The following is a 23,417-nucleotide window of genomic DNA, read 5'->3' as shown; positions in this document are numbered from 1 at the left end:
AGAAAGGTAACATGATCTTTAACTAAGAATTAAATAATAGTAACTAAGAATTAGGGTTTAGGAGTAGGAGTAGAAGTGGGAGTGGGAGCGAGGGGGAGGGAAAAAAAAAGGAGGGAAACGGTGGGAAGGGTTTAAGAATTATAACACAAAACGCAGAGCCAAAACTTAAACGGAAGACAGACGTACAAAATCCCACTGAAACCCCAAGCCCTCTGTTCGATGGCGCTCCTTCTGCGACATCCTTATCTTCATCTTCGTCTAATGGCTTCTAGCTCTCGTTTCTTCCTTCATTCTCCTTGTTTTCACTCTCTCGCTTCGCTTCCTCGCTCCTCTCTCTTCTTCAAGCCCAGGTTTCTTATTTTCTCTCTCTTTTCACCTTTTTTTTTTTCTTTTTTGCTAGTTCTATTTGGTTAGTTGACTAACATGGGAAATGAAAACGGAGTTGAGTTTCTAAAAGTAGAATACCAAATGGGTATTTTGTATTTTGTTCAATTATTACTTTAAATATGTCAAATGGCAATAACGTTTGTCATTCTTTTCGCTCTGTTTGGTAAAAAAAGCTGTTTTATTCTTTCTTATTTCTGGGTTTACTAATAATGAAAACTGATTAGCTTTCTACAATTTCTTTTATTTGAGTACTCAATGTGGGTTTCTTTCTTTCGTTTTTCTTTAAGGTTTTCCATTTTCTCTGCAATCCCTTTGTCAAATTGGGCTATTGGTTCGCAGGAAAAACTTTGCATTGAGGAGCAGTTGGAGGCTTCCAGTTCAAAATGTGGTCACACCAAAGGCATTCATGTCATCTAACTTAACAACTGAAGCTTTCCAGGGAAGCAAAAGCTCCAAAGCATATAACTCTGAGCAAATTCAGGTACTTTTGCATAGACTTTTTTCTTTCGTATGTTCTTTAATTTAGTTTTAATGTTGTCTATGTTGTGGTTTTGGTTCTACATAATGTCTTGTACTGTCTTAGGTTCTGGAAGGGTTGGATCCTGTTAGAAAAAGACCTGGAATGTATATTGGAAGTACAGGACCCCGTGGTTTGCACCATTTGGTACTTAAATCTTTTTCAATTGTTTTTTATTTTTAGCAATATTGATAAATAGATGTTGATTTTGCTTCTTCCTATTAGGTTTACGAGATATTGGATAATGCTGTTGATGAGGCACAAGTTGGTTTTGCGACACAAATAGATGTTGTTCTACTTTCAGATGGTTCTGTGAGCATAACTGATAATGGGCGAGGGGTATCCAACTCCTTCTACTATTTTATTGCTACAAATGATGTTTGTAATATTGCATTTGTTGTCAAACGTGTATTAAATGTTCCAACCTTTGAATTTAACTTTAATATGCAGCTGTTTTATCCAATGCCTTGTTTTATTATGGATGCAATAAAACATTTTCTTGAGATGTGAAATACCTGAGCCCTCTGCAAGAATTTGCCTGTCATAATTTTGGTGCATATGACCTAAACATTTTCATTGATCATTATGTGTTTCCAGTGCAGAGCATTTTAATTCTTTTACTTTGCAATATCTTGGCTAAGAACTGTCTGTTATTTCTGCCAGCTGTTAATGTGTTTTCCTACTATTTTTCACTTGGTTACACTTATGAATTGCAGATTCCAACTGACTTGCATCCTATCACAAAGAAATCTGCCTTGGAGACAGTGTTGACGGTAATTAAGCATAAATGATCCTATGTCCATTTTGAATTTTTTTTTTAGGTTAGCAGGAATCTTTTTCAAGAAATTCACTTGAATAAATAAAACACTCATCTTGTTTGTCCTGTAATTTGTGATGTTAAGTTTGATCTCATGACTTGGTCCTGAATCTCAGATTTCAATGAATCTTGACACCATGCTTCGGGTATTTGTCCTTAGGGTGCTTCAAATGAGGATGTCTTTTGCTTTCTTGGATTCAGTTTATTCATGTAGTTCTCCATTTTTGTCTCATTGTCTTGTGATCTATTGGCATGGCTTTGAGAGCCTCACCTTATGGGAAAAAAATGATTTAAACAGTCATAAAACTAGGTATTTTTGCTAAAGGAATTGTGAGAAATTTATCGTCTGAATGACTTTCAAGATACTGAATACATTCTTTGCTTTCAGAAAATGTGCATGAATTATAAAACTATAATGCTTCTAAATTTCTAATCTTGATGGTTACTTTGACTGATGGAATTGTGAGTTAGTTTATGCTAAAACTTCTTAATTCACATTAGAACACCACTTCTTAACTAAGTTACTATGTGAAAATACCAACTAAACTGTTTATATGTCTTGCTCAATTCATGGATTTTCTTTTTCTTTTATTTATGGAGAAACATAATCCAAATGAAGAAATTATTTTCTATACCTCTTTCACAAAAACTAAGGTGAATAATCTCAGTATTATGTAGAGTATGGATATAATTTAATTGGTGAAATAGATGATTAGTATTGCCTGTCTAAATTCTTGCAGTAGACATTAATCTTATACAGTTGTGTTTGCCTTGATGAGAATAATATTTCTCAATATAGTTGGGTTTTGACAAAAAAATAATTTTTAATTTGCAATAGTGGAAGGCATCTTCTAGATTAGGAATTAGTGCTGTGTATCAAGATAGACAATGTACAAGCACGGGAAAAAAAATGGAGATGAAAGGAACCCAAAGTCATATTTACAAGAAGCTCTAGGAGTTACCATCAAAATAAAAGAAACCACATCATTTTAAGTAGTTGTTAATGCATTACTTTCTCTTTTACAGAATAGATTGATTGGATGCCAGTTACATATCCTTCTTATTCTGCAGGTCTTACATGCAGGTGGCAAGTTTGGTGGTTCAAGTAGTGGTTACAGCATCTCTGGTGGATTGCATGGTGTGGGTTTATCTGTTGTCAATGCCTTATCAGAGGTGTGTTATATTCTAATTTGTAAAATATCCCCATTTCTGGTCTTATTTAGTTTTGTTGTGTCTATACAGTTGTCAAAGATGAGGTAGGCTTAGGCACTCATCTAAGTGCTCAAATGAGGTGAGTGCCAGAAAATGCCTCGAAACCCTAAAAAAGATAAATAAAAAAAATAGGGGATGGGGTGAGGGATCCTTCTAAAACAATGATATCCATCAAAATCTTTGGTGAAGGCTAGAGACACTTCTCCTTTACAGTTTATTGTTTTGTCAGGGCCTTGCTCTATTGTTTTCTGCAACTTTGAAGCTGTGAGAGACTGGTAACTGGGTCTGTCCAACAAATCATAGGATTGATTCCTTCTTTATTTCATTTTATTCTTTGACTCTTTTTTATCCTTTCAGATTGAGTTAAACTTCTCTAATGTACTGCTTTTATGGTTGAACAATCATATGGTTAACTTTCCTTATGCCACTAGGTACTCTACAAACAAAAATCCCATTCAGAGGGAAATAGTGATACTAAATATGGCTATACCAGAATATGTATTTGTCATATAGGATATAAATTTATTCTCTAAAATATTTATTCACTTCAAAAATCTGAGCCAATGCTTACTCTAGTGAGTGCATTTTGACACCTAGTGCGTTGAGTGTACCTTTGTGTTTGACCAAATTGGTTTCTATTTGGGTCTCTAGGCTGTCATCAACTTTACTTTTTCTCTCGTAATTTATTCTTAATTCATAGATTAAAAAAATCTGTTTGCTACATCCTATGTCTTCGAAATAAAATATGCTCTGCTCAGGTTATGATAGAATGTAGTTTACACTTTATTAGCATTCATATTTGCATGCATAAATCTTAATTGAAAACATCAGTGTTTGAAGTCAAGGGAAAATAAATGTTAATGAGATGATATTTTATATGGTGACAATGATATCTCGTAAAATGTTAATTAAGGTTTTGCAGGAACTAATTATCACTTATTCTAAGTTGGCCATCTCTTTCTTTGCAGACGTTAGAAGTCACTGTTTGGAGGGATGGAATGGAATACCAGCAAAAATATTCACGTGGGAAGCCTATATCGACACTAACATGTCACGTGCTTTCAACTGAATCAAAAGATCGTCAGGGGACGTGCATCCGGTTTTGGCCTGACAAAGAAAGTATGCCTGATTTTTGAGCTCTTAATTTCTGATAATCAGATTTTATGATTTATTAATATTTGATTTCTTGTTTAACTAAACCCTCAGTATTCACCACCGCCATTGAGTTTGACTACAACACACTTGCTGGACGAATTAGAGAACTTGCTTTTCTGAACCCTAAGGTAAATTCTTCACCTTGAGTTAGGTCACTATATTCTGATCAGTCACCATTATAGTTTCCAATTTTGATCTTTATATGGATGTCATGTTAGGCATGTTCTTGTTTTTTATTTTAATTTTCTTCATGCAGCAGAAATTTGAGACCATGCTTTACTGGTGTTATAGCTTTACAATTTTTTTTGTAATTGACCTTTGTAGCTTACTATCACTCTTAAAAAAGAAGATAACAATCCAGAGAAGAGCCTTTACAATGAATATTTCTTTGCTGGGGGACTGGTTGAATACGTGAAATGGCTAAATACCGATAAGGTTTGTGCATTCATTTTTTCCTGTCTTCTCTCTCTTTCCATTTGATTCTTCTCTATGTATGTATTGTTCCTTGCCCCTCCCTTTCCTCTCTCTATTCCTTTTGTTTGCTTTTATGCTGATTTCCTACATCCTCAACCCACAATGTACATACATACATACATACGTACGTACACACACACACACACACACACACACATATATATAGTATGTTTGTTTAGATCTTTTCAGGCTAAGATGCTGTGGAATTAAATGAGTGGATTCATGCTTGAGAATGAAAAAAGAATAGAAGGGAAAGATGTAATCAGAACTTACTTTTGCTAATTGTAGAAGGTTTTCATCCCTATAAGACTAAAGATTTATAGTTATTAGTTATTGAACCTGAGTAAATGGGTTATATAGGTTGAGGGCAAAGGTTCACTTGATTGGTTTTATGGATATGGTTAGAAATTTATTGAGAAAATTTTATAAATATGAAAATTTTATAACAAATAAATGAAAATTGAAGGAGAAAGACTTAGACTGTTGGATTTGTATCATTTCCTGTAACTTATAAGAGTCATCAGCTACGCAAGGTTCATTTTGTTCAGCAATTGTTTTAGAGTTAATAATGATTAATGTGTTTCCAGGTGTTCATTCATGTTAAAACCCAAATAAAAGGCTATTCTGCAAATTATTTTGTTATGAACTGTATTTTTTAGTATCTTGCTGAGTTTTTGATGACACAGTATCATACTAAAACTTGTATGCATGAGAGATTATTGATCTAGTTTTTAGCTATGAGGCCATATGTGCCATATGTGGCTTAATTCAGTCAATATTTTTGTTAGTAGTCCTAAAACTTCCAAAACCACAGTTCTTAGAACATAAGTATTACAGACATTATAGGTTGTGAAATACATTACCAGGCAAGTCTAGAGTGATCAGGTTACTTGGCATTTATACATCTATGTAGAACTCAATGTAATTTGTCATGATCATGGTTTCTTATGTAATTATAATTATTGATACACTTATATTTTGTTGAGTCTGGAGCAATGCATATTGTATAAATGGATGTCCAAACTTTCAGCCGTAGGGCTTCAATATCTGAAGATAAAGTCATGAGTGAGACTCTTATATGAGTGACACATCATAATGTTTGGACAGCTTTTCTGTCCCAGATAGAGTATTTAAGTAATGGTTGGAAAATTGAACTGTTTTTTTGGGGGGTTTTATCTATCGCACTGTTATAGATGAAATCAAAATATGAGATTAATGCAAAATCTAGAGTTTGCACTGCTTTCATCTGTGGGATCTGAACAAATTGCATTATTTGATATGTATTCTCTCTCTTACATTCTAAACTGCTTGGATCTACTGTATCATTTTGCATTTTGGTAATATTGCATTGGTAACTGGCGATTCTTTTGTTCAGAAACCACTTCATGACGTGCTAGGTTTCAGCAGACAAATAGATGGAGCTACAATCAATGTTGCTCTCCAGTGGTAAACCACTAATCGCTTAGTTTAGCATTCATATGGATTTTGTGAATTTTGTTTTTTTCCATGATGAAGAAATATTATCTCTGCTGCAAATTTGTTTTAAGCATCAGATTGCCTTTGCTGTTTGTTCACCTTTGAAAAATTAGCTACACTTTTCATGATTCATATCTTCCATGCATTTATTAAGGAGTTGATGGAATCTATCTGTTTATTGTTTTTAATGGTGCTTGGTTCATTTTATGCATCAAGGATGTCAGGTTCAGGATGTGTTTAGTGTCTATAATTTTGTGTGATGCACTACTTTGGTATGTCTCATTCCTTGAATAATCCATGTGGTTTGATTTGGTTTGTTCATCTTCTACTAGGTGTTCAGATGCATATTCAGATACAATGTTAGGCTATGCCAATAGCATACGGACCATTGATGGTGGCACACATATAGAGGGGGTTAAGGCTTCATTGACAAGAACTCTCAATAATCTTGGAAAAAAGTCTAAGGTTATCAAGGTATTTCTATTCATGTTTCCTATTTTGAAGTTCTTTTTGTTCTTGGTCGTCTTCTGTTGAGTTTTGTATTTTTCTGCTATGGGGAGTACCAACTAACTTGGATTATTTTTACTCTTTTTCAAGGAAAATATATACGAGGATTGTGTTTATTTCAAAAGATTCAGCTGTGCTTAATTGAAATTTTCAAAGCTTTCATAAAAAATGTTTATCTCAAGAAGCACATTGTCCTGCTGTTGCCAAAAAGGCCTTTCAGTTAGAAACCTCTATTAAAGTGCTTTTAAGGTCTAACAAACAGTAGTTAAAGCACTTTTGTTTTCGCTAAGTAGTAATTAAAGCACTTTAAATGCTTTAAATTTGTTTATTGATGTTATGGATTTAAGTTTAACAATTATTTAGACATGGATGAATAGAATGCGGATTTGAAGTAATTGTGATGTATGTTATTATGAGTCATCTTCCATAACTTTCAGGATAAGGATATTAGCTTAAGTGGTGAACATGTAAGGGAGGGACTGACATGCATTATTTCTGTGAAAGTTCCAAATCCAGAATTTGAAGGACAGACAAAGGTATGATTTGTATATCATGATATCCATGGAATACTTATATTCTTGTTCATAGTGATGCTCTTGATAGCTTGAATTAGATTGCTGTCCAGCATTGCTGTTATGATGACTTGATGAGTTTTCATTTATTGTTAAAAGACAAGATTAGGAAATCCTGAGGTGCGGAAAGTGGTTGATCAATCTGTCCAAGAGTTTCTTGCCGAATTTTTGGAGTTGCATCCAGATGTACTTGATTCTATTCTTTCCAAATCACTAAATGCTTTCAAGGTACCCTTCGCATCTCTTACAAAATTTCTTTTAACCCAGTTATTGATTCACTGAATCTAGTTACCTTATCCAAGGGCGCTGTATGTCTGCTGGCACTGACTACATAACAATCATTAGTTTGCTCTTGCTGTTGTATACCTATCAGGCAGCTCTTGCAGCAAAGAGGGCAAGGGAATTAGTCAGACAAAAGAGTGTGTTGAAATCATCATCTCTTCCTGGAAAACTGGCTGATTGTTCATCCCCAAATCCGGAAGAATCTGGTAAGTGTTGCTTTACTTCTTTCAAAAGGTTTTGACTTCTATGTAAGGAGAGCATTTTGATCATCGTCAGGTTTTGTATGAGAATTTTCTCATAATGTTCATGTTCTACTGGTAGTTACATTTCTCACATGGTGTAACGTGCATCATTATTGATTCAACCATTTTGAAATGTTGTTATTAGGTTCTGTTCATTATAATTATAGCGATTGCCAATGTCTAGATTGACTGAAGGTAAATTTTTGGTGTTTCATCTGGTTTCGATTCTCAGTGTTGCATTTTAATCATAGCTTTTTGCTGCAGTTACTTGATTACTTAAAAAAATATCTATTATCATTTTCGAGTGTTCAAGGCCTAATATTCTTTAAATTCTCTTTGCCATTTTTTCTTTATCTATTTATTCTCTTCTCCCTCGCAGCATCTTTTCATGAGATATTGTTTGTTATATATACTTCTATGAACTTTTTCCTTCTGAATGATTTTTGCATCATTCTATCTTTTCCTTCTGAATGATTTTTGCATCATTCTATCTTTTCTTTCTGAATATTTTTGCCGAGGTTAGAATGATGGTATAATCTGTTTGGGGCTGTACCAAATAACCGATAAAACCAAAAAATTGAATTGAACCAAGGTATTTGGTTTGGAAATTTTCGGTTTCAGTTTTTCTTAATAAGAACTGAGATATTTGGTTTCAGTTTCAGTTATTGTAATTGATATTTTGAAATATCTGAACCAAACAACAGGTAGGGGCACAAATGTTATCACAGGCTCTTCCTTATCCTAACATTACCTTGTCAGCACATCTATTCAAGACAACTGAGTAGATTTTTTAACTCTCCGTCACATAAATGACCATAGTAACTTTTTTTTTATTTTATTTTAACTGTAATTTTAAACCTTCATTCCAATCTTAGCTATTCTTTTCCTTCTCTCTCCAGTTTTGCTTTCTTCTTTCTTCTTTCTTCTTTCCTTGTCCAACCTTCTATTTTCCTTTTTTCAGAGTGTTATAAAGTGAGCCCAGGTGTTAGATGACTTTTGAGACTTAAATTGCTCTATCTTCTATCCAGATCACTAGTTTGCTTAGGTTGGGGCCCACCTTGGTGCCTTTCTAGTGGTTATTCTTCAGTTAGAATTTATACATACGCATACACAAACTCAAAGCTTATGTGTGTCTGTATTGGTGTTTATGTGAACCAACACCACCTCACCCCATGATTAGATAATGTGTTTAAAATTACAAAAAGTTACTGTGACACTTAAGGTCTTAGATTTTATCTCATGTTTTGCTTGCCCATGATTCATAAGTTGTCCTAGTGTGAAATGAGTGGCCCATCTCAAAATAAGAATCTGCCCCATACAGTCAGTCACTCTTTGTTTTAAAGGTATTCTTATTTAACTATGTTGATAGTGAAGAGGATTTGTTTTCTTGTTTTATTTCCCGCTGGAGGACTAATGTCTATACAGGTAAACCAGATTTGTTAGTTTTCATTGACTGAAAGCCAGTATTCTATATTTGGAAATTAGTTGATGGAGAATGGAATATACTAGTTGAGGATTAAGTTTTCGATGACTTTATTTATATTTTACAGACTCTACATCATCAGTCCCTGCTGGCTTCAAAATAAATGATAATGCATTCTGATCTACTACTAATGAGTGTCTAAGACTAATCTTTATGGTTGCATGAATGCAGAAATTTTCATAGTTGAAGGAGACTCAGCTGGCGGTAGTGCAAAGCAAGGCCGTGATAGGCGTTTTCAGGTAATATTTTACTTCTTCATGGTAGTTGGGCTGAGTAGATACAATTTAGATAAAATGCAGTTATTTGAAACATGCTGGTTAATACTTTGGATCTTTCTGTAATTTAGTTCTGTTTCATAAAAGGCTTCACTTGATCTATTAGTTAAACTGATCTTATATAGAGTTGAAGGAACATTACTTTTGCTTGCAGTAACTAGGATGTGAAAATGTACTAATCTTTAAATGTCACACCTATACATGTAAAGAAAGACACAATGGAGCAGGAAAACTTTGTGTATCAAATCAAACAGTCATACATGTTGACATTAGGCTAGTCTCAAGATGCTGCTTGGAGCAGATACTTACCAATTGATGCCATCAGAGGACTGGTCTTATTCTGCAAATGTCTTCTTCTGTCCACTATGTTTGTTAATCTGCTATTATAGCATTTTAATGCAGTATTTTATGTCAACACTTTTTGGAAACATGTAACTTTGAGACTCACTTAAAATTGGACCAAATGCACTCAATTCTAATATGGGATAAGGGTCTTGAACAACAAACAGCCATGCCTTCTGCTAATATAACTCGGCATCTTTCCCTATTCTGATGGCCTCTTCCCTGCAGTAACTATAACTTCACCTTCAGGTGCTTCTATTTGCTACCAATTTAATGATGCTGCAAATTATCTTTCTCTTTAAGTTGATGGCCTTAACGACTCTTTTATGGAAGTCCATCTTTATTTGATTTTCTGTTGCTTCAACAATTTTAGCTAACTCATCTGTAATGCGTAAAATCCCTACTCCTTGGACTTGCAAGTTTAGGGGGGAGTACCCGTATCAGTGGATGAAGGCAGGGGATATGTGTCTGAAACACCTTGGAGATTTTGAACACAGCAGAACGAAGAGAGAAGAGAGTGGAAGAAAATGAAATAGAGACATTAGTCAAAAAGGGACAGAGAAACGACAGCAGTCTATGAATAAAAGAATGAGAAGTGTTAGAACTACTCCATTTTTGTATGGATAGAGTAGCTGGGCTTAGTTTCAATTATTCTTCTGTTTATTCTTCTGTAGCATGCTACTGTAGTGATGTCTTTGTGGATTTTATTTTTGTTGCACCATGCAACTGACTCAAGTTCATGATATTCTTTGTGGTACATGGTCGTTTTGGATTCTTAAGTGGTTTGACCAGTGACATTTGGCTGTTGTTACTATTTACAGCTTGTTTGCGATGTAGTCACTTAGTTACGATTTTATGGATTTTACTTTAGTTAAGCCATGACAATTTGCTTTCGTTAAATGGTGCTCCTTGATGCATGTGGGGTGTAGACATCTATTCTGTCAGAACATTGGCATATGGCTTGTTCAGTATGTTGGTCCTGCTGTAGTTACATAGAAAACTACAGTTCAGATAAACGTTTAACATGATATGATTCATTATCTGCACATATAGATTATTATTCAGGATAGCAATCCTGGTCTTGTTTTCTGTTGTCCTGATTAGAGTTATATGTCTGTAGCATATTGAGTCTATAAATGTGTTGTTGCAGGCCATTCTCCCCCTGAGGGGTAAAATTTTGAACATTGAAAGGAGGGATGAGGCAGCAATGTACAGGAATGAAGAAATTCAAAATTTGATTCTCGCTCTTGGACTTGGGGTGAAGGTACTTGTTTTGTTGTTACTCTGCTTAATTTCTTTTCTCATATGCAAACTGATAATATCACATAATATATCTTTTTTATCCCAGGGAGAGGATTTTAAAAAAGAAAACCTACGATATCATAAGATCATCATCTTAACAGATGCTGATGTAGATGGTGCTCATATCCGAACTCTCCTGCTGACATTTTTCTTCAGATATCAGGTAGACAGTGATAAAAAGTCTCAATTTTGAGGCTACAAAGAATAAAGGATTTATATAATTTGTTCTTTGCAGAGAGCCTTATTTGATGAAGGTTGCATTTATGTTGGTGTTCCTCCCCTGTACAAGGTTTGTTGTTAGCTATATTGGATTTAGAGAGAAGTAATCTACCTAACAGTGTGCTTAATTCCTTTTCTCCACTTTGCTACAATTATCAGGTTGAAAGGGGAAAACAAGTATACTATTGTTATGATGATGCAGACCTTAAAAGGGTCCAGAGTATGTTCCCCCAGAATGCATCATACAACATTCAGAGATTCAAAGGCAAGGATAAAATCTCTCTCTTTCTCTGTTGGTGGATATATGTAATTCACTGTTGGGAGGCTAAGCAAGCTAATCTGCATTCTGTTATATGATTCATGCACACGATGTATATCTCTTGAAACTTAGTGTCTGCTATCATATGTAATGAAATCAATTAGTTTGAAAGTTACCCTGTCGTTATAGTGATGCATGTATTTTAGTCTTGCATAATCATATGAATACAAGAACATGCTCAACTTTATGTTTGACTGTTTTAAAACTACACAATACTAGTCAGCATTCTGTTTTATGATTAATGCGAATTATGTTTCTTCTGATTTAATGTGTCTCTCATATTTAATGAAATCTATTTAGTTTGAAAGGGTAAACTGATACTTTTTGCTTTTAGTTTTTGCATATGCATATACAGTATTAGAATGTGCTCAAATATGCATGGTCTCTTGGACCTATTGGTTTTTCTTTGCAAGTTACTTGTCATCTTATTTAGCATAGATACTTCTAAGAAAATCAGGGTCAGGTAGTGAATCATCCTTTTGAGGGGAAGAAAGATCCCATTAGAGAATTTTCAAAGTGACAGCAATAGCCTGAAAAAGCTGGATCTGCTTATGTAATTTGGCATGAATTAATGTGTCAATTAAATAGAAGCTTAACAACAGAACACATGTTAGATGCAAACTCCTTATGGCTCCTAACTGAACATGAAAACTTGTGTAGGGTTCACTCAGGATTCATTGAGCCTTGTTTCATAAGAGCAGTTTCTGACGAAGTGGCTCATGTGGAATGTTTGTTGACTTTTTAACATCAACAAGAAACTTTATCCCTTTTTGGGATTTTATAAAATCTATCTTTTTGTTAAAACAAAGTTATGGAGAAAAGAAAATGAGTCACATTTTTAGAATTGACGGACAGTGAGTGGAAAATCACTATTAAAAAATAAACAGAAAACACTGCAATGCAGTTACATGTCACTTTTTTTTTCTATGATGGAGGCAAATTTGTACCAAAAGTTAAGCAATGACTTCCACTAACACATTACATATATGCAGTTTTAGTTGAGCCTTTTACTTCTGGCAACAGTACGAATTCCCTTGAGTTCTAGGACTTGGATGGAATTATAATCATTTTTTCCATTTAAATCTTGGGTCTGCTCTGTATTTCTTACCATTCTGCTGCAAAAATATGGATGAGTTTTCATCATGCAGCATTGGTTGTATATTTTAATTAGAATGTGTATGGTTATGATGCAGGATTGGGTGAGATGATGCCTGCTCAGCTGTGGGAAACAACAATGGATCCTGACCAAAGGTTGCTGAAGCAATTAGTGGTTGAAGATGCTGCAGAAGCGAATATGGTGTTTTCATCCCTTATGGGTGCTCGGGTATGTAGGTCCAGTTAATGATTAGATTAGTTTATGTAGAATGAGGCACTACTGTTTATGGCATGCGTGGCTCCTTTTGCACTGACAAAAAGCTTAGGATTAGTCTATCAAGTGCAATAGGCGTTAATTATTTCTAAGTTTTGTGGTTCTTGTATTGTATTGCCGTCTCTTGTGAACATGGACACACCTGTGTGTAAAAGCTGCTGGGGATAAATTTGATTTAAGGTCTAAAAGAATTCCTGATTGTCCTGCACCATGCATCCTTCAGAGTGATATTTTAAAGAGAATTACTAAATTAAAGTGATTTCTGTGTATTTAGGTAGATGCAAGGAAGGAACTCATCCAGAATTCCGCAAGCAAGATCAACCTTGATAAGCTGGATATTTGAGAGTGGAGTTATTATACTGCATGCAGACATTGGGGTATAAAAAGATTTGTACTGGTAATTCTAGTTGCCAAGTAGGTTGGAAGTGCTCTTTTCTTGGGTGGGTGAGGATTTTGTATTTGGGAGCTGTGTATAAATGTTGTATTTATAGATATTTAAGCCTCAAATTGAAGATCCTCCATCTTCATACGTTGCTGTTTTCCAAATTTTGATCAGAAAATTTGTGGAGAATGGGCAAAAATGATTTTCTTTTCATTCATCTGAATTTATAGGTGGAAAAAGTTTGGTAAAATAACATTAAGTAAAGAGCATAGAAAAAAAAATGGTGTTAGACGTAGACAATAAATAGACAAGGTGACCCCACTGAGGGAATATGCTTCAAGTGTTGGAATCGGTTCCACTTTATGCTGCTATATTTTTATAGAAAGAAGAGGGAAGGAAGTTCCAACAGAAATAGACAAACAAAGAAGAGGGCATGCAGCTTCAATTCGGGGGAGAAGAATGTGAGTTACTTGTGTCAACCTTGTCTCGTTTTCTTTGATCATTATGATGATTATCGTCTATTTTATGGTTACGGGTAGATTAGCCATGATATGATGCCTTTTGAAAGCAGTAACACCAGGGGATAGGATGAATGATTTCATTTTTAATGTCTCTGTTTAAGAAATGCCTTTGCCAATCTATACTTTATAGGCTGATGGCTCTCATATTCTTCCAGAAACAAGATCAGAGTGAGTAACCATTTTTGAGCCAAAGCTCTAATTTGAACGTTTTAAACCGTTCCCATCAAAACTTGAATGGTCAGAATTCAACATTCCTTTGGTAATCAAAGTCAACACTGCATCTTTCCTTCTCCCAGCATGCCGGATCAACACTCTCTCATACTTTATCCTCCTGTTGGATATTGTTTTGAATTTACTTTTGAAACCTAAGGTTGAAGATTTGAGTGTTAATCAAAACTAGAGTTTAAAATCATGCAAATTTCTTATTTTTCATGTGTTTGCTTCGCTAAGATGATAAATAGAACACTCTTGAAGATGAAAAAAAGTGAACAAAGTAAATATTATATTTATATATATGAAGAATAAATTCCTTAAAGAATGTCAAGATTTCTCAGGTTTTTCAGAAAGGTTTCTCCAACCGTAGAGCCGACCTTAACAAATACAGCTGGATAACCAAGTGGAGCTTCAACCCATGCTTCACAACCTTGTTTTTCGTATTGCTTTCCTGTCCAGATATGTTGCCAAGTACATGTTTCTCCTGCCGGGAAATAAGCTTTGACATTCTTCTTCCCCTTATCAAGCACAGGAACCACTAGGATCTCACTGCCCACCAAGAACTGCTGGTAACTGAAGCTCTGAACCTGCTCATCATCTGGGTAGTGGAGAAATAGGTGACGGCAGATAGGCCAGCCCTTTTGAGCAGCTTCCTGTTTTGCGCATCCAACATAAGAGTACAACCAAAGAGAGAGCAAGAGGTTTGTCAGATTATTACATATGTTGCTTGTTTAGTAGTGAATAACTGCACATTTCTGGCATTACCTTTACAAGTTGGACTCTGTAAAACTTCCAAGCTTTGTACACTTTAGCAAAGCGCGCAAAATGTGACAGAGTTTGGTCATTGGAGTAAAATTGGCTGTTGCAGGATGGCTTGTTCCCCTGTCAGAGGAAAGATTGATATCAGTTACGAACAAGATCATACCTGACTACCTGTTATTGTTATCTTTGGGTCAAAACTTCAAATTTTTTGACAGAAATCTGGAGAATATTGGCAGGTTATTACTAATTAGTTTGCCTAGTTAGCACAATTCAGAAAGATATATCTGACGACTTCTTTTTAAGCACTTGGAAACCTCTAAATATCACTTGACTATGCTAAAACCTGCATATCATATTTAGACAAAACTCCTGAATTATGTTAGGGATACAGCCATAAAGGTAATATATCAATCATTAACAATTTTTCTGACTGAATGAAATTTCTTGAAAATAGTTGGAGCTGTAACTTGTGTAGCAGGTAATAGTTAAAAGTTCACCATATGGACCTTCAGACATTTCATGAATGTTTATAGAGTTTGCTCATTTATTTTTAACTAAACAAAAATGAGTATATGACTTGCTATGCTTAATTATTTGGGTATTTCAGGTTACAGATTTTGACTTACCTCATGAGTCCGGAAAACGATGGTGAATGCATTTAGCTCCATCCATCTCAAAAGCAGCTCTTCACTTCGATGATACTTAATAATTGGTAAGTTTATGGCACAGTAACCTCCAATATCGCTATGGTTAAAAGCATACCCAGAAAGTCCACTGCTCAATAGGCCAACAACAGAACTCTTTATCCCATCATTAGCTTGCCAGCTTACCATTTGGTCCCCTTCCCAAAACAGCATCCCCCATCTAGGACTATTCCTGAAACCAGCCCTCATGAAGAAGACTAAGCCCTCTTCTGGGTCTTCTCTCTCCTTTCCCACATGATTACTTTTCCATTCTTCCACAAATTCACGATTTATTTGAGCCCATAGTTCTGGGTATTTGTTATGGGCAGAAATAGGATCTTCACCTGGAAATGTTGAGTATATTATAGTTACTGATATAGTTCAACAGGAAAATGTTAGGAAAAAAGGAAAGGACAGGGTTAAGAAAGAGTTCATATGATTATCATCTAAACATCGGATGTGTTCAGGGGATTATGCTGCCACCTCATGCCAATAACTTGCTACTTTATTGCACTTTGCAAGGAAGGATGCAAATATTTGACAATATTGAACACAGAATGGATATGACATACTTTGCAGAAAGCTATTTGCCATGCTTGTCTTATAATTAAACAAACGGGGAGATAAATTTATAAAATAATAAGTTAAAAGATTGAAGCATTTCTGGAAGACAGCATGGGCCATGATAGTGAATTAAACTCTAGAACTATGGTAGTTTACTTCCAAGATGACATGCTAGTTTGGAGGTGATTGAGACCATTGCCACCAACCATGACAGAACATAGAGACAAGTATTGGAAAATGAATAGCTTATTTATGCTCCAATTTTTTTGTAATTGTGGATTCAGACAGGAACTTGATGTTTTAGAAAGATTGCTACCACTGCCTTTGAAACTTCAGAATTATGTACCAATAAACAACTTCAAACTCTCATCACTACTACCCTCCTGCACGTGGATAACCACAAAAGAAACCAAAATGGGAGACCCAAGAGAAGCAGCCAAAGCTCTTTGGATCACCTTGATCCTATGCAGACCAGTTCAAAAGCGGTTAAGATTTCAAACCTGAATAGAGTACAGCATCCACTGGCAGGCCTTCACCAAAATCAGCCATCCATCCTCTGACTCCATCATTCACCATTTCCAGTAAAATCTGCTTGAACCAATTTGCAGTTAGTGGGTGTGTCAAGTCCAACATTCCCACATCAAACGCTGTATTCGGAACCATGTAGGGTTCTCCATGCTGATCCCTCACCAAGATGTCCAGCTCTTTTGCTTCCTCAAAGAGATTTCTCCTTTTGTTTGGCTTCTCATCCATCTATAAAAAAGGAAGTCGAACTCTCAATTAAGGTTGCAAGCTTGCATCCATTATCAAACTATAGTGCAGTACGTGCTACGTAAAAAGTCATTTGGCATGCTCAATATGGAAAAATCTTCAGTCTTTTAGGGAGAAATAATTGCAACACCCTTTGTTGGTTAAATTTGTTGCATGTGTGGATTGATGGTTGGTATGGTTCTACCGCAGGACAGCATAGAAGTTAGCAAAGAAGTATCAGCATAAGAAGATCAGTACCAGTGCCAAACAAGGATTGCAGTATGTCATCACTTTGATGCAGTGTGCACTAAGATCTTTAACCAGCTGTTGCCATCCAGGGTACCTTGTTGTGTCCACTTCCCAATTCCACCATAATTGTGATCCTATTAATGTTTCCCTTTGCCCCACCCAGTCCTACAGAACAATAGCCACAAATCAAATTGACGGAAAACAAGTATTTAGAGTTCTTATTTTTTTGAGGTTCTTTGAGCAGAATAAAGTTTTCAATCAAGATCATCTCATACTGGCTGATGGATTGCATATTGCAGTTCCAACTTTTCAAAATTATCCAGAAAACAAGTATAACTGTACTATCAGAAAACTGGATCTAACAAAAAATTGACTCAGGTGTCAATAATTACTGAACAAAGAAGAGAATTGTCTGCATTTCAGTCAGTTTCAGCACTGAACAAAGGCAAGGACATTCGCATTACCTGCAACCAGAATGCAGAAATGGGAACCTTATAAGTCGTCAATTTATCCCAAACGCAGCGCACAGTTTCTGTGCCACCCTGCATGCCAACCACTGCTCCAGATATCATCCATTCAGGGAGCTTAGGAGGCCTCCCAATGGCTTCTGTGAAGTGTTCAATGATCTCCAAAGGTGAGTTTCCATGTAGTATTCTCCCTTGAACTGCATTTCCATGTATCTGCAAGCTCCAGCATACAGAAAATGGGAAACTGCAAGTTTTAAATCTTGATGAGGCTCGAACAACCCGATTTCTTAACAGCTTTATAACATTCATAAATCTCAAGTATGCATTAGTGGATTACAACTAGGATATAAAGACATACTCAGTTCAACAGTTGGACACTTGTTTCAAAAGCATATTGAGCACCGCCTTAAGATTTGTTTCAAAAGCAAATTCAATTTTATCATGACTACATGTATTGAAATATACCTGTACTTGGACCCTATCATGTTGTGTCAGATCAAATACAGAATAGTTATATCCTTCCAGGTAAAGAGACCTCATCTTGGATGTCATATAGAATGGTGAAGGAGCATAAGTAGTACTCCAATCTCCCCCAGCTCTACAACAAAGAAATTCTTTTTGAGATCAAAACCATCAAATTAGTGCTAGAGGTTAACCTTTTTAAATGATGGATGACAAAGCAGTTTTAACTTATACCTGTAGCTAACCAAGTTAGCAGCAAAGGTAATAGGTTGGTCTCCTCTTCCAATACCTTGTTCTTGAACAAAAATGGGTACCCTTTTCCCCTTAAAATCCATGCGAGAAAACTGCTCTCCAAAACCAAAAAATCTCTCATTTCCTTCACTTGCATAGGTGAAACAAACCCTGTTGAATTCTGCTGTAGGTTCTGCAACATTCAGTTCTCCTAGTTCCTCCTCTGATGAAGAAACTGTGACCAAACCTTTCGTCCTTGTAAAGACCCAGTACCAACCCAGCTTCCGTTTTCGATACCGGCCCAGTTTCCTCCTCAAACGCCTGTACCATCCTGAAGCAGTTAGGGGTGAAGCTTTCTGGAGATGAAGCTGAAAATTTGGCTGTCCAATTTTGACTTGGAATCCAATTTGGTTACTGTTCTTTTGATCAAACAAGACCCAATACCTTGCTGAAGCAGCAGGTTCCCTTTTCTCAAATTTTATATCCTTATAAATGCCTGAACTTTGAAGCCTCTTCTTTTTCCTTTTGCTGAAAATGTGGCCTGTTATAACCAAAACAGGGGGCTCCGCAAACTTGGAATCTGTTTTGAGATGGTCCAGTTCCAAATGATCAGGCAGAAAGTCATTATCTTTATGATCAAATTGATTGATCAAAACGATATCTTCCATAGTTTGGTGATGACAAAGCAGGTGAACATCTCTGTCTTTGACGACAAAAGATCCCCTGCTTTCTTCCACCTCAGTCTCAGCCAGGGCAGCAGTTATAAATGCCTGTCCGGGGATGGTGGACCACAATGATTTTGAAGGCTGAGATTGGTGAGAAATTGAGATAGACCCGCCATTTCTGGTGCTCCAAAGAAGCTGAAAATCCTCCCCGACTGGGAAAATTTGGTGGGGCGGCAGCGTTTGGGAATTGATGAAGAGGTTGCCTTGAATTGAGGGCAGAGATCTTGGGGTAGAAGGGAAGGGATTGTTGAGATGCTTGTGGTGCTTTTTAGTGATCTTGAGGATTGACATGCCGAGAGTGGGGGAGCTTTGATTGTGCATGGGATGTCATTTAATTTGTAGCTAGCGTTTGATACAAAGGAACTAGATCATATTTTTGTATATCGTGTCTAATTAAATTATATTTATATATTTATTTTATAATATATATTGTAATATAAAGATTATAATGTAATCATATTACAGTCAAATAATGTAATGTGATTATAGTCTAAAATCAATACAATCACATTACATTATACCTGTAATATTCTTAAAGATAATTTTACTTTTTAACTTTATTAACTTATTAAAAATATTTTATAATGTTATAATTAAAATAAAATATATAATATAAGAATTAAAAATAAAATAAAATATAAAAAATTAAAATTTATATAATATAGATAAAATAAATAAAAATAAAATATATAATATAAAAATATATCAAAAATAAAAAATAAAATATATAAGATTATAATATAAATGAAAATAAAATAATGATATTAAAAATATATTAAGATTGATATATATAAAAATTAATAATAAAAAATATAATATATTAAAATAAAATATAAAAGATTATAATAATAAATAAAAATAAAATATATGAAATTAAAAATATATTTAAGAAATGATATTATATAAAAATTAATAATAATAAATATAAATATATTAAACTTAAATTTTAATAATTAGAGATAATTTTGAAAATTAACATTACATTCTCAACAAAGTACTTATAAACCAAACGCTGCAATGTTATCTTCCCTGCATTTTACTTGTATACCAAATACTGTAATGTTATTTTTCCTACAATCACATTGCTTGCAATCACATTGCTTGCAATCACATTGCTTACAATCACATTACCTGTAATCACATTGTATTGTAAAGTATCAAACGTCACTATACATTTACTAATATGTCAAGGGATCATATTTGAAAAGTCTTTAAATTAAGTAAGAAACTTCAAATAAAATTTTTATTATTATTATTTTGAATCAATTAAATCTTAATTTTAAATATCATTCATTCACCGTTAATGATGTTAACATGATAGTAAAAATATGGTATAATTATATTATCATTGTGTTATACATATTAATATGTTATTTTAATATTATATTATATAATATAATAAATAATATTTTTATTTATAATAATTAATTATAAAAGTTAATTTAAATTAAATAAAAATATAAAAATATTATTAATATGATAAAAATATTAATATTTTAAAAATATTATATCATTTTAAAATCATTAAATTTTACCTGGCAAACTTAGAACTGAATGTAGAAGTTAAAAGGGATAGGATAGGATAGGCCAGGGAGAATTTTGTCTCATGCTAAGTCGCAAACACAAATTGGTTTCAGGGTTGAATTCAAAGTAAATTAATTATAAAAGTCACAATTGGACCATTAAAACTAGTAGCAAGCTGGTGTGATGGTGGCGGTGGCGGTGGTGGTGGGGTTACACTTCACTTTTACTATTCAGCTTTACGAGAGAGAGGCAGAAAGTTTGCTTCCTACAAAATCAAAACAAGGAAAAAATTCTTGAAATTTCTCAAATTTTTTAATTTTGAAATGGATAATTAATATTTTGTATCTGGACAACAAGTTGGACCAAGTTCATCTTGCTAAGGCTGATAAAATAGACATGCTTCATAAATATTTTCTTCAACAAGATATATACTTTTTTTTCGGTGCTAACTATATATTCATGCAATTAAAATATGAGAAAAAAACAACCAAAAAAAATGTGTAAACATTAAAATTTTCACTGTTTAAGTTTCAACTCGAAATTTTCATTGTTTAAGCTTCAACTGAAAATTTTAAGTATAATAAGTTATATTTATCTAAATCTATCATAATAGATATTTATTTAGAATATAAAAAAATGTGCTTAACTTTTTATACATGATTTTAGCAACAAAAATAACACAATCATCAAATTAACTACGGGAATTCAATACTTTAGAATCTTCCGTTCTCTCTATATATATGTATTGCTATTTAAAAAAAAATCATAAGAGTTGAGGTTTTCCAAACATACCTACACCATTAAACCCACGTAGAATATTGAAGTCTAATTCATTTTATTAAATCATATTGTAAACTATCATATTATTTCATTATCCAGGCTAAATTTAGTCTAAGTTTGATAAAAATACAAAAATAAATAGTATAAGTCAACACTTTAATTAAAATTCAACAATCTCGTACTTGGATTACATTATTTAAATTCAAATTTTGAATAAAAAGAGTTTTCTTAAAATGACTCATAGGCTAAAATAAATGAAAATTTCATGGGTCAAATTTTAATAAACATTAGTCTTGACACTACTCCAAACATGTTGTATCCAATAAAATTTTGAAATATTGAAGGATAACAGCAACTCAATCTATAAAAACACAGTAACAACTACAACAACATATATTACTCAATCCTATCAATATAAATTCGACGTGGTAGTATAGGAATGAATAAAAACACTTTCTTAATGATCTATATCCTACGTTGTACTCATTTATCAAACATTTTATACTCTACTTTTTGCAACTCAAGCTTGCAAGAAAAATATTTTATGGTTTATTTAATAAACTTGTATATCTACCTTACCTATCTTGATCAGGTATACCTTTGTGTGTCAAAAATATACACTCAAGGTTTATGTGTTGTATCTACCTTACGTATCTTGATCAGATGTACTTTTATATGTAAAAATATACCTTCAAGGTTATCAATTTATACTTAACTTATGCTTAAGATTGATACATGTGCACACACACGCGTGCGCTGAAATATACACACACACACATAAATACTTTATGACTAAATATCACAAAATAATTATTATTAATAATAAATCCAAACACATCTTCAAAAATGTGTTAAAAAAATTAAACATATACTTTATAGCACAAAGTTATGTTCTTCTCACTAACCAAAAACATCAAAATACTTTATAACACCCGTATCATAAACATGTTCTTGAATGTAATAGGATGCAATCCTTTAGTCAGAAGGTTAACTATCATGTCATCAGTCTCAATATGTTGTCCTGAAATGTCATCTTTTTCTCACAAATTCTTTAGCTATCAAATATTTTATCTCCATATGTTTGGCTCTAAAATACATCTATCATAGTTATTTGAAAAAAGTGCTTGAATGAACCTGGTCTTCAAGATCCTCAGGTTGTGTCCCAGACAACATCTTATCCATCAGAGATGGGTAACAAGTTTTTTTTAAAAAACAAAATCTATGAAACCGATTACTTATTTCATAAGTAAGAAATATATCATATGTTAATTTCCCAACTTTATTAATATTTTATCATGATAAAGCATCGACAATAAATAACTTAAGAATGATGCTTTTTTTTTATATAATTGGAGGAGGGAGGATTCAAACCTTTCTCTTTAGGCAAGAAGATAATGCACCAACTAATAAACCAAATGCTCAGATGCACTTAAGAATGATGCTTTAATGTAATAAAGTTTCATAATTGTAATATTTTATAATTCCTTTTGCGAGGTATATTATTTTATGAACTTTATGTATATAAGAAAATGACATAAATTGTATAAACTCACTGATAAAGATCTTTAATATATTCAATGGATAAATTGATTTCAGTATATCTATTGATTAACTTATTGGGCATACATCAACTCGATCATATTTTACCACATTCTTATGTTGAGAGACCTCATCAAAACTAGTTGAATTAGTTCTTGTTCCCAAATTGGTATATGTGCCCTAATATCCTATCATATGGGTATAAGATTATTTATAATTTCAGTATGCTCTCCTCCATCACTAACTTAAGAGCAACTAGTATCAGCCACATCTAACTTCATAAATTAAGTTGCTTTTATCTCAACATTTTACAACTTCTACTTGAACAATAAAATCTGTAGCAAATAAAATGATCTAGGTACTTAATAAAATAGCAACCAGTGGAATAATATTGTATCTTAGTTTCAATGGGATTATAAAGGTGTAACTCTGAAGGACATTTCCAAATACAAAAGCGTTAAAGATTAGGTTTCCATTCAATCCACAGCTTAAAAAGGGTTAAGTACAAACTTATTAAGGATTTTATTTAGAATTGTCAACAAGTAGGGTACTTGGTTTTTTTAAGGCAACCTACTTGAATCTTATTAACTAATAAGATATCCAAACACTACTTAA

At 33.7% G+C, this 23,417-nt stretch overlaps 2 protein-coding genes and 1 long non-coding RNA gene across 3 annotated transcripts; 2 read left to right on the top strand and 1 right to left on the bottom strand.

The window, feature by feature from the left end:
• The first annotated feature begins 124 nt into the window (after positions 1-124).
• On the top strand, positions 125-13,545 carry LOC110426488 (DNA gyrase subunit B, chloroplastic/mitochondrial-like). Its single transcript, XM_021441706.2, has 21 exons — positions 125-350; positions 727-868; positions 971-1,051; positions 1,130-1,243; positions 1,621-1,677; positions 2,793-2,894; positions 3,902-4,052; positions 4,140-4,216; positions 4,413-4,523; positions 5,938-6,008; positions 6,371-6,512; positions 6,983-7,081; positions 7,217-7,345; positions 7,491-7,605; positions 9,296-9,363; positions 10,892-11,005; positions 11,090-11,206; positions 11,279-11,332; positions 11,422-11,527; positions 12,775-12,905; positions 13,225-13,545. The coding sequence occupies exons 1-21, from the start codon at positions 220-222 to the stop codon at positions 13,291-13,293; spliced, it is 2,181 nt and encodes a 726-aa protein (XP_021297381.1). The 5' UTR covers positions 125-219; the 3' UTR covers positions 13,294-13,545.
• Positions 13,546-13,661: 116 nt separating this feature from the next.
• On the top strand, positions 13,662-17,163 carry LOC149526511 (uncharacterized). The gene is made up of 4 exons (XR_016351921.1): positions 13,662-13,793; positions 14,599-14,767; positions 15,436-15,540; positions 17,036-17,163. It is a non-coding gene; the product is annotated as an uncharacterized LOC149526511 (long non-coding RNA).
• LOC110426487 (uncharacterized) lies at positions 14,329-19,329 on the bottom strand. Its single transcript, XM_021441705.2, has 8 exons — positions 18,238-19,329; positions 18,007-18,139; positions 17,539-17,754; positions 17,084-17,239; positions 16,576-16,828; positions 15,455-15,855; positions 14,832-14,948; positions 14,329-14,719 (listed from the first exon to the last, which is right to left on the bottom strand). Exons 1-8 carry the CDS (start codon positions 19,278-19,280, stop codon positions 14,384-14,386), a joined length of 2,655 nt encoding a protein of 884 aa, XP_021297380.1. The 5' UTR covers positions 19,281-19,329; the 3' UTR covers positions 14,329-14,383.
• Positions 19,330-23,417: the final 4,088 nt, after the last annotated feature.

The sequence above is a fragment of the Theobroma umbraticum genome, unplaced genomic scaffold (assembly GCF_002168275.2).
Source record: "Theobroma umbraticum cultivar Fairchild unplaced genomic scaffold, ASM216827v3 scaffold_89.0, whole genome shotgun sequence".
Lineage (NCBI taxonomy): Eukaryota > Viridiplantae > Streptophyta > Magnoliopsida > Malvales > Malvaceae > Theobroma > Theobroma umbraticum.
The sequence above is the reverse complement of the archived record's forward strand: the minus strand, read 5'-3'. Positions and strand labels throughout refer to the sequence as shown.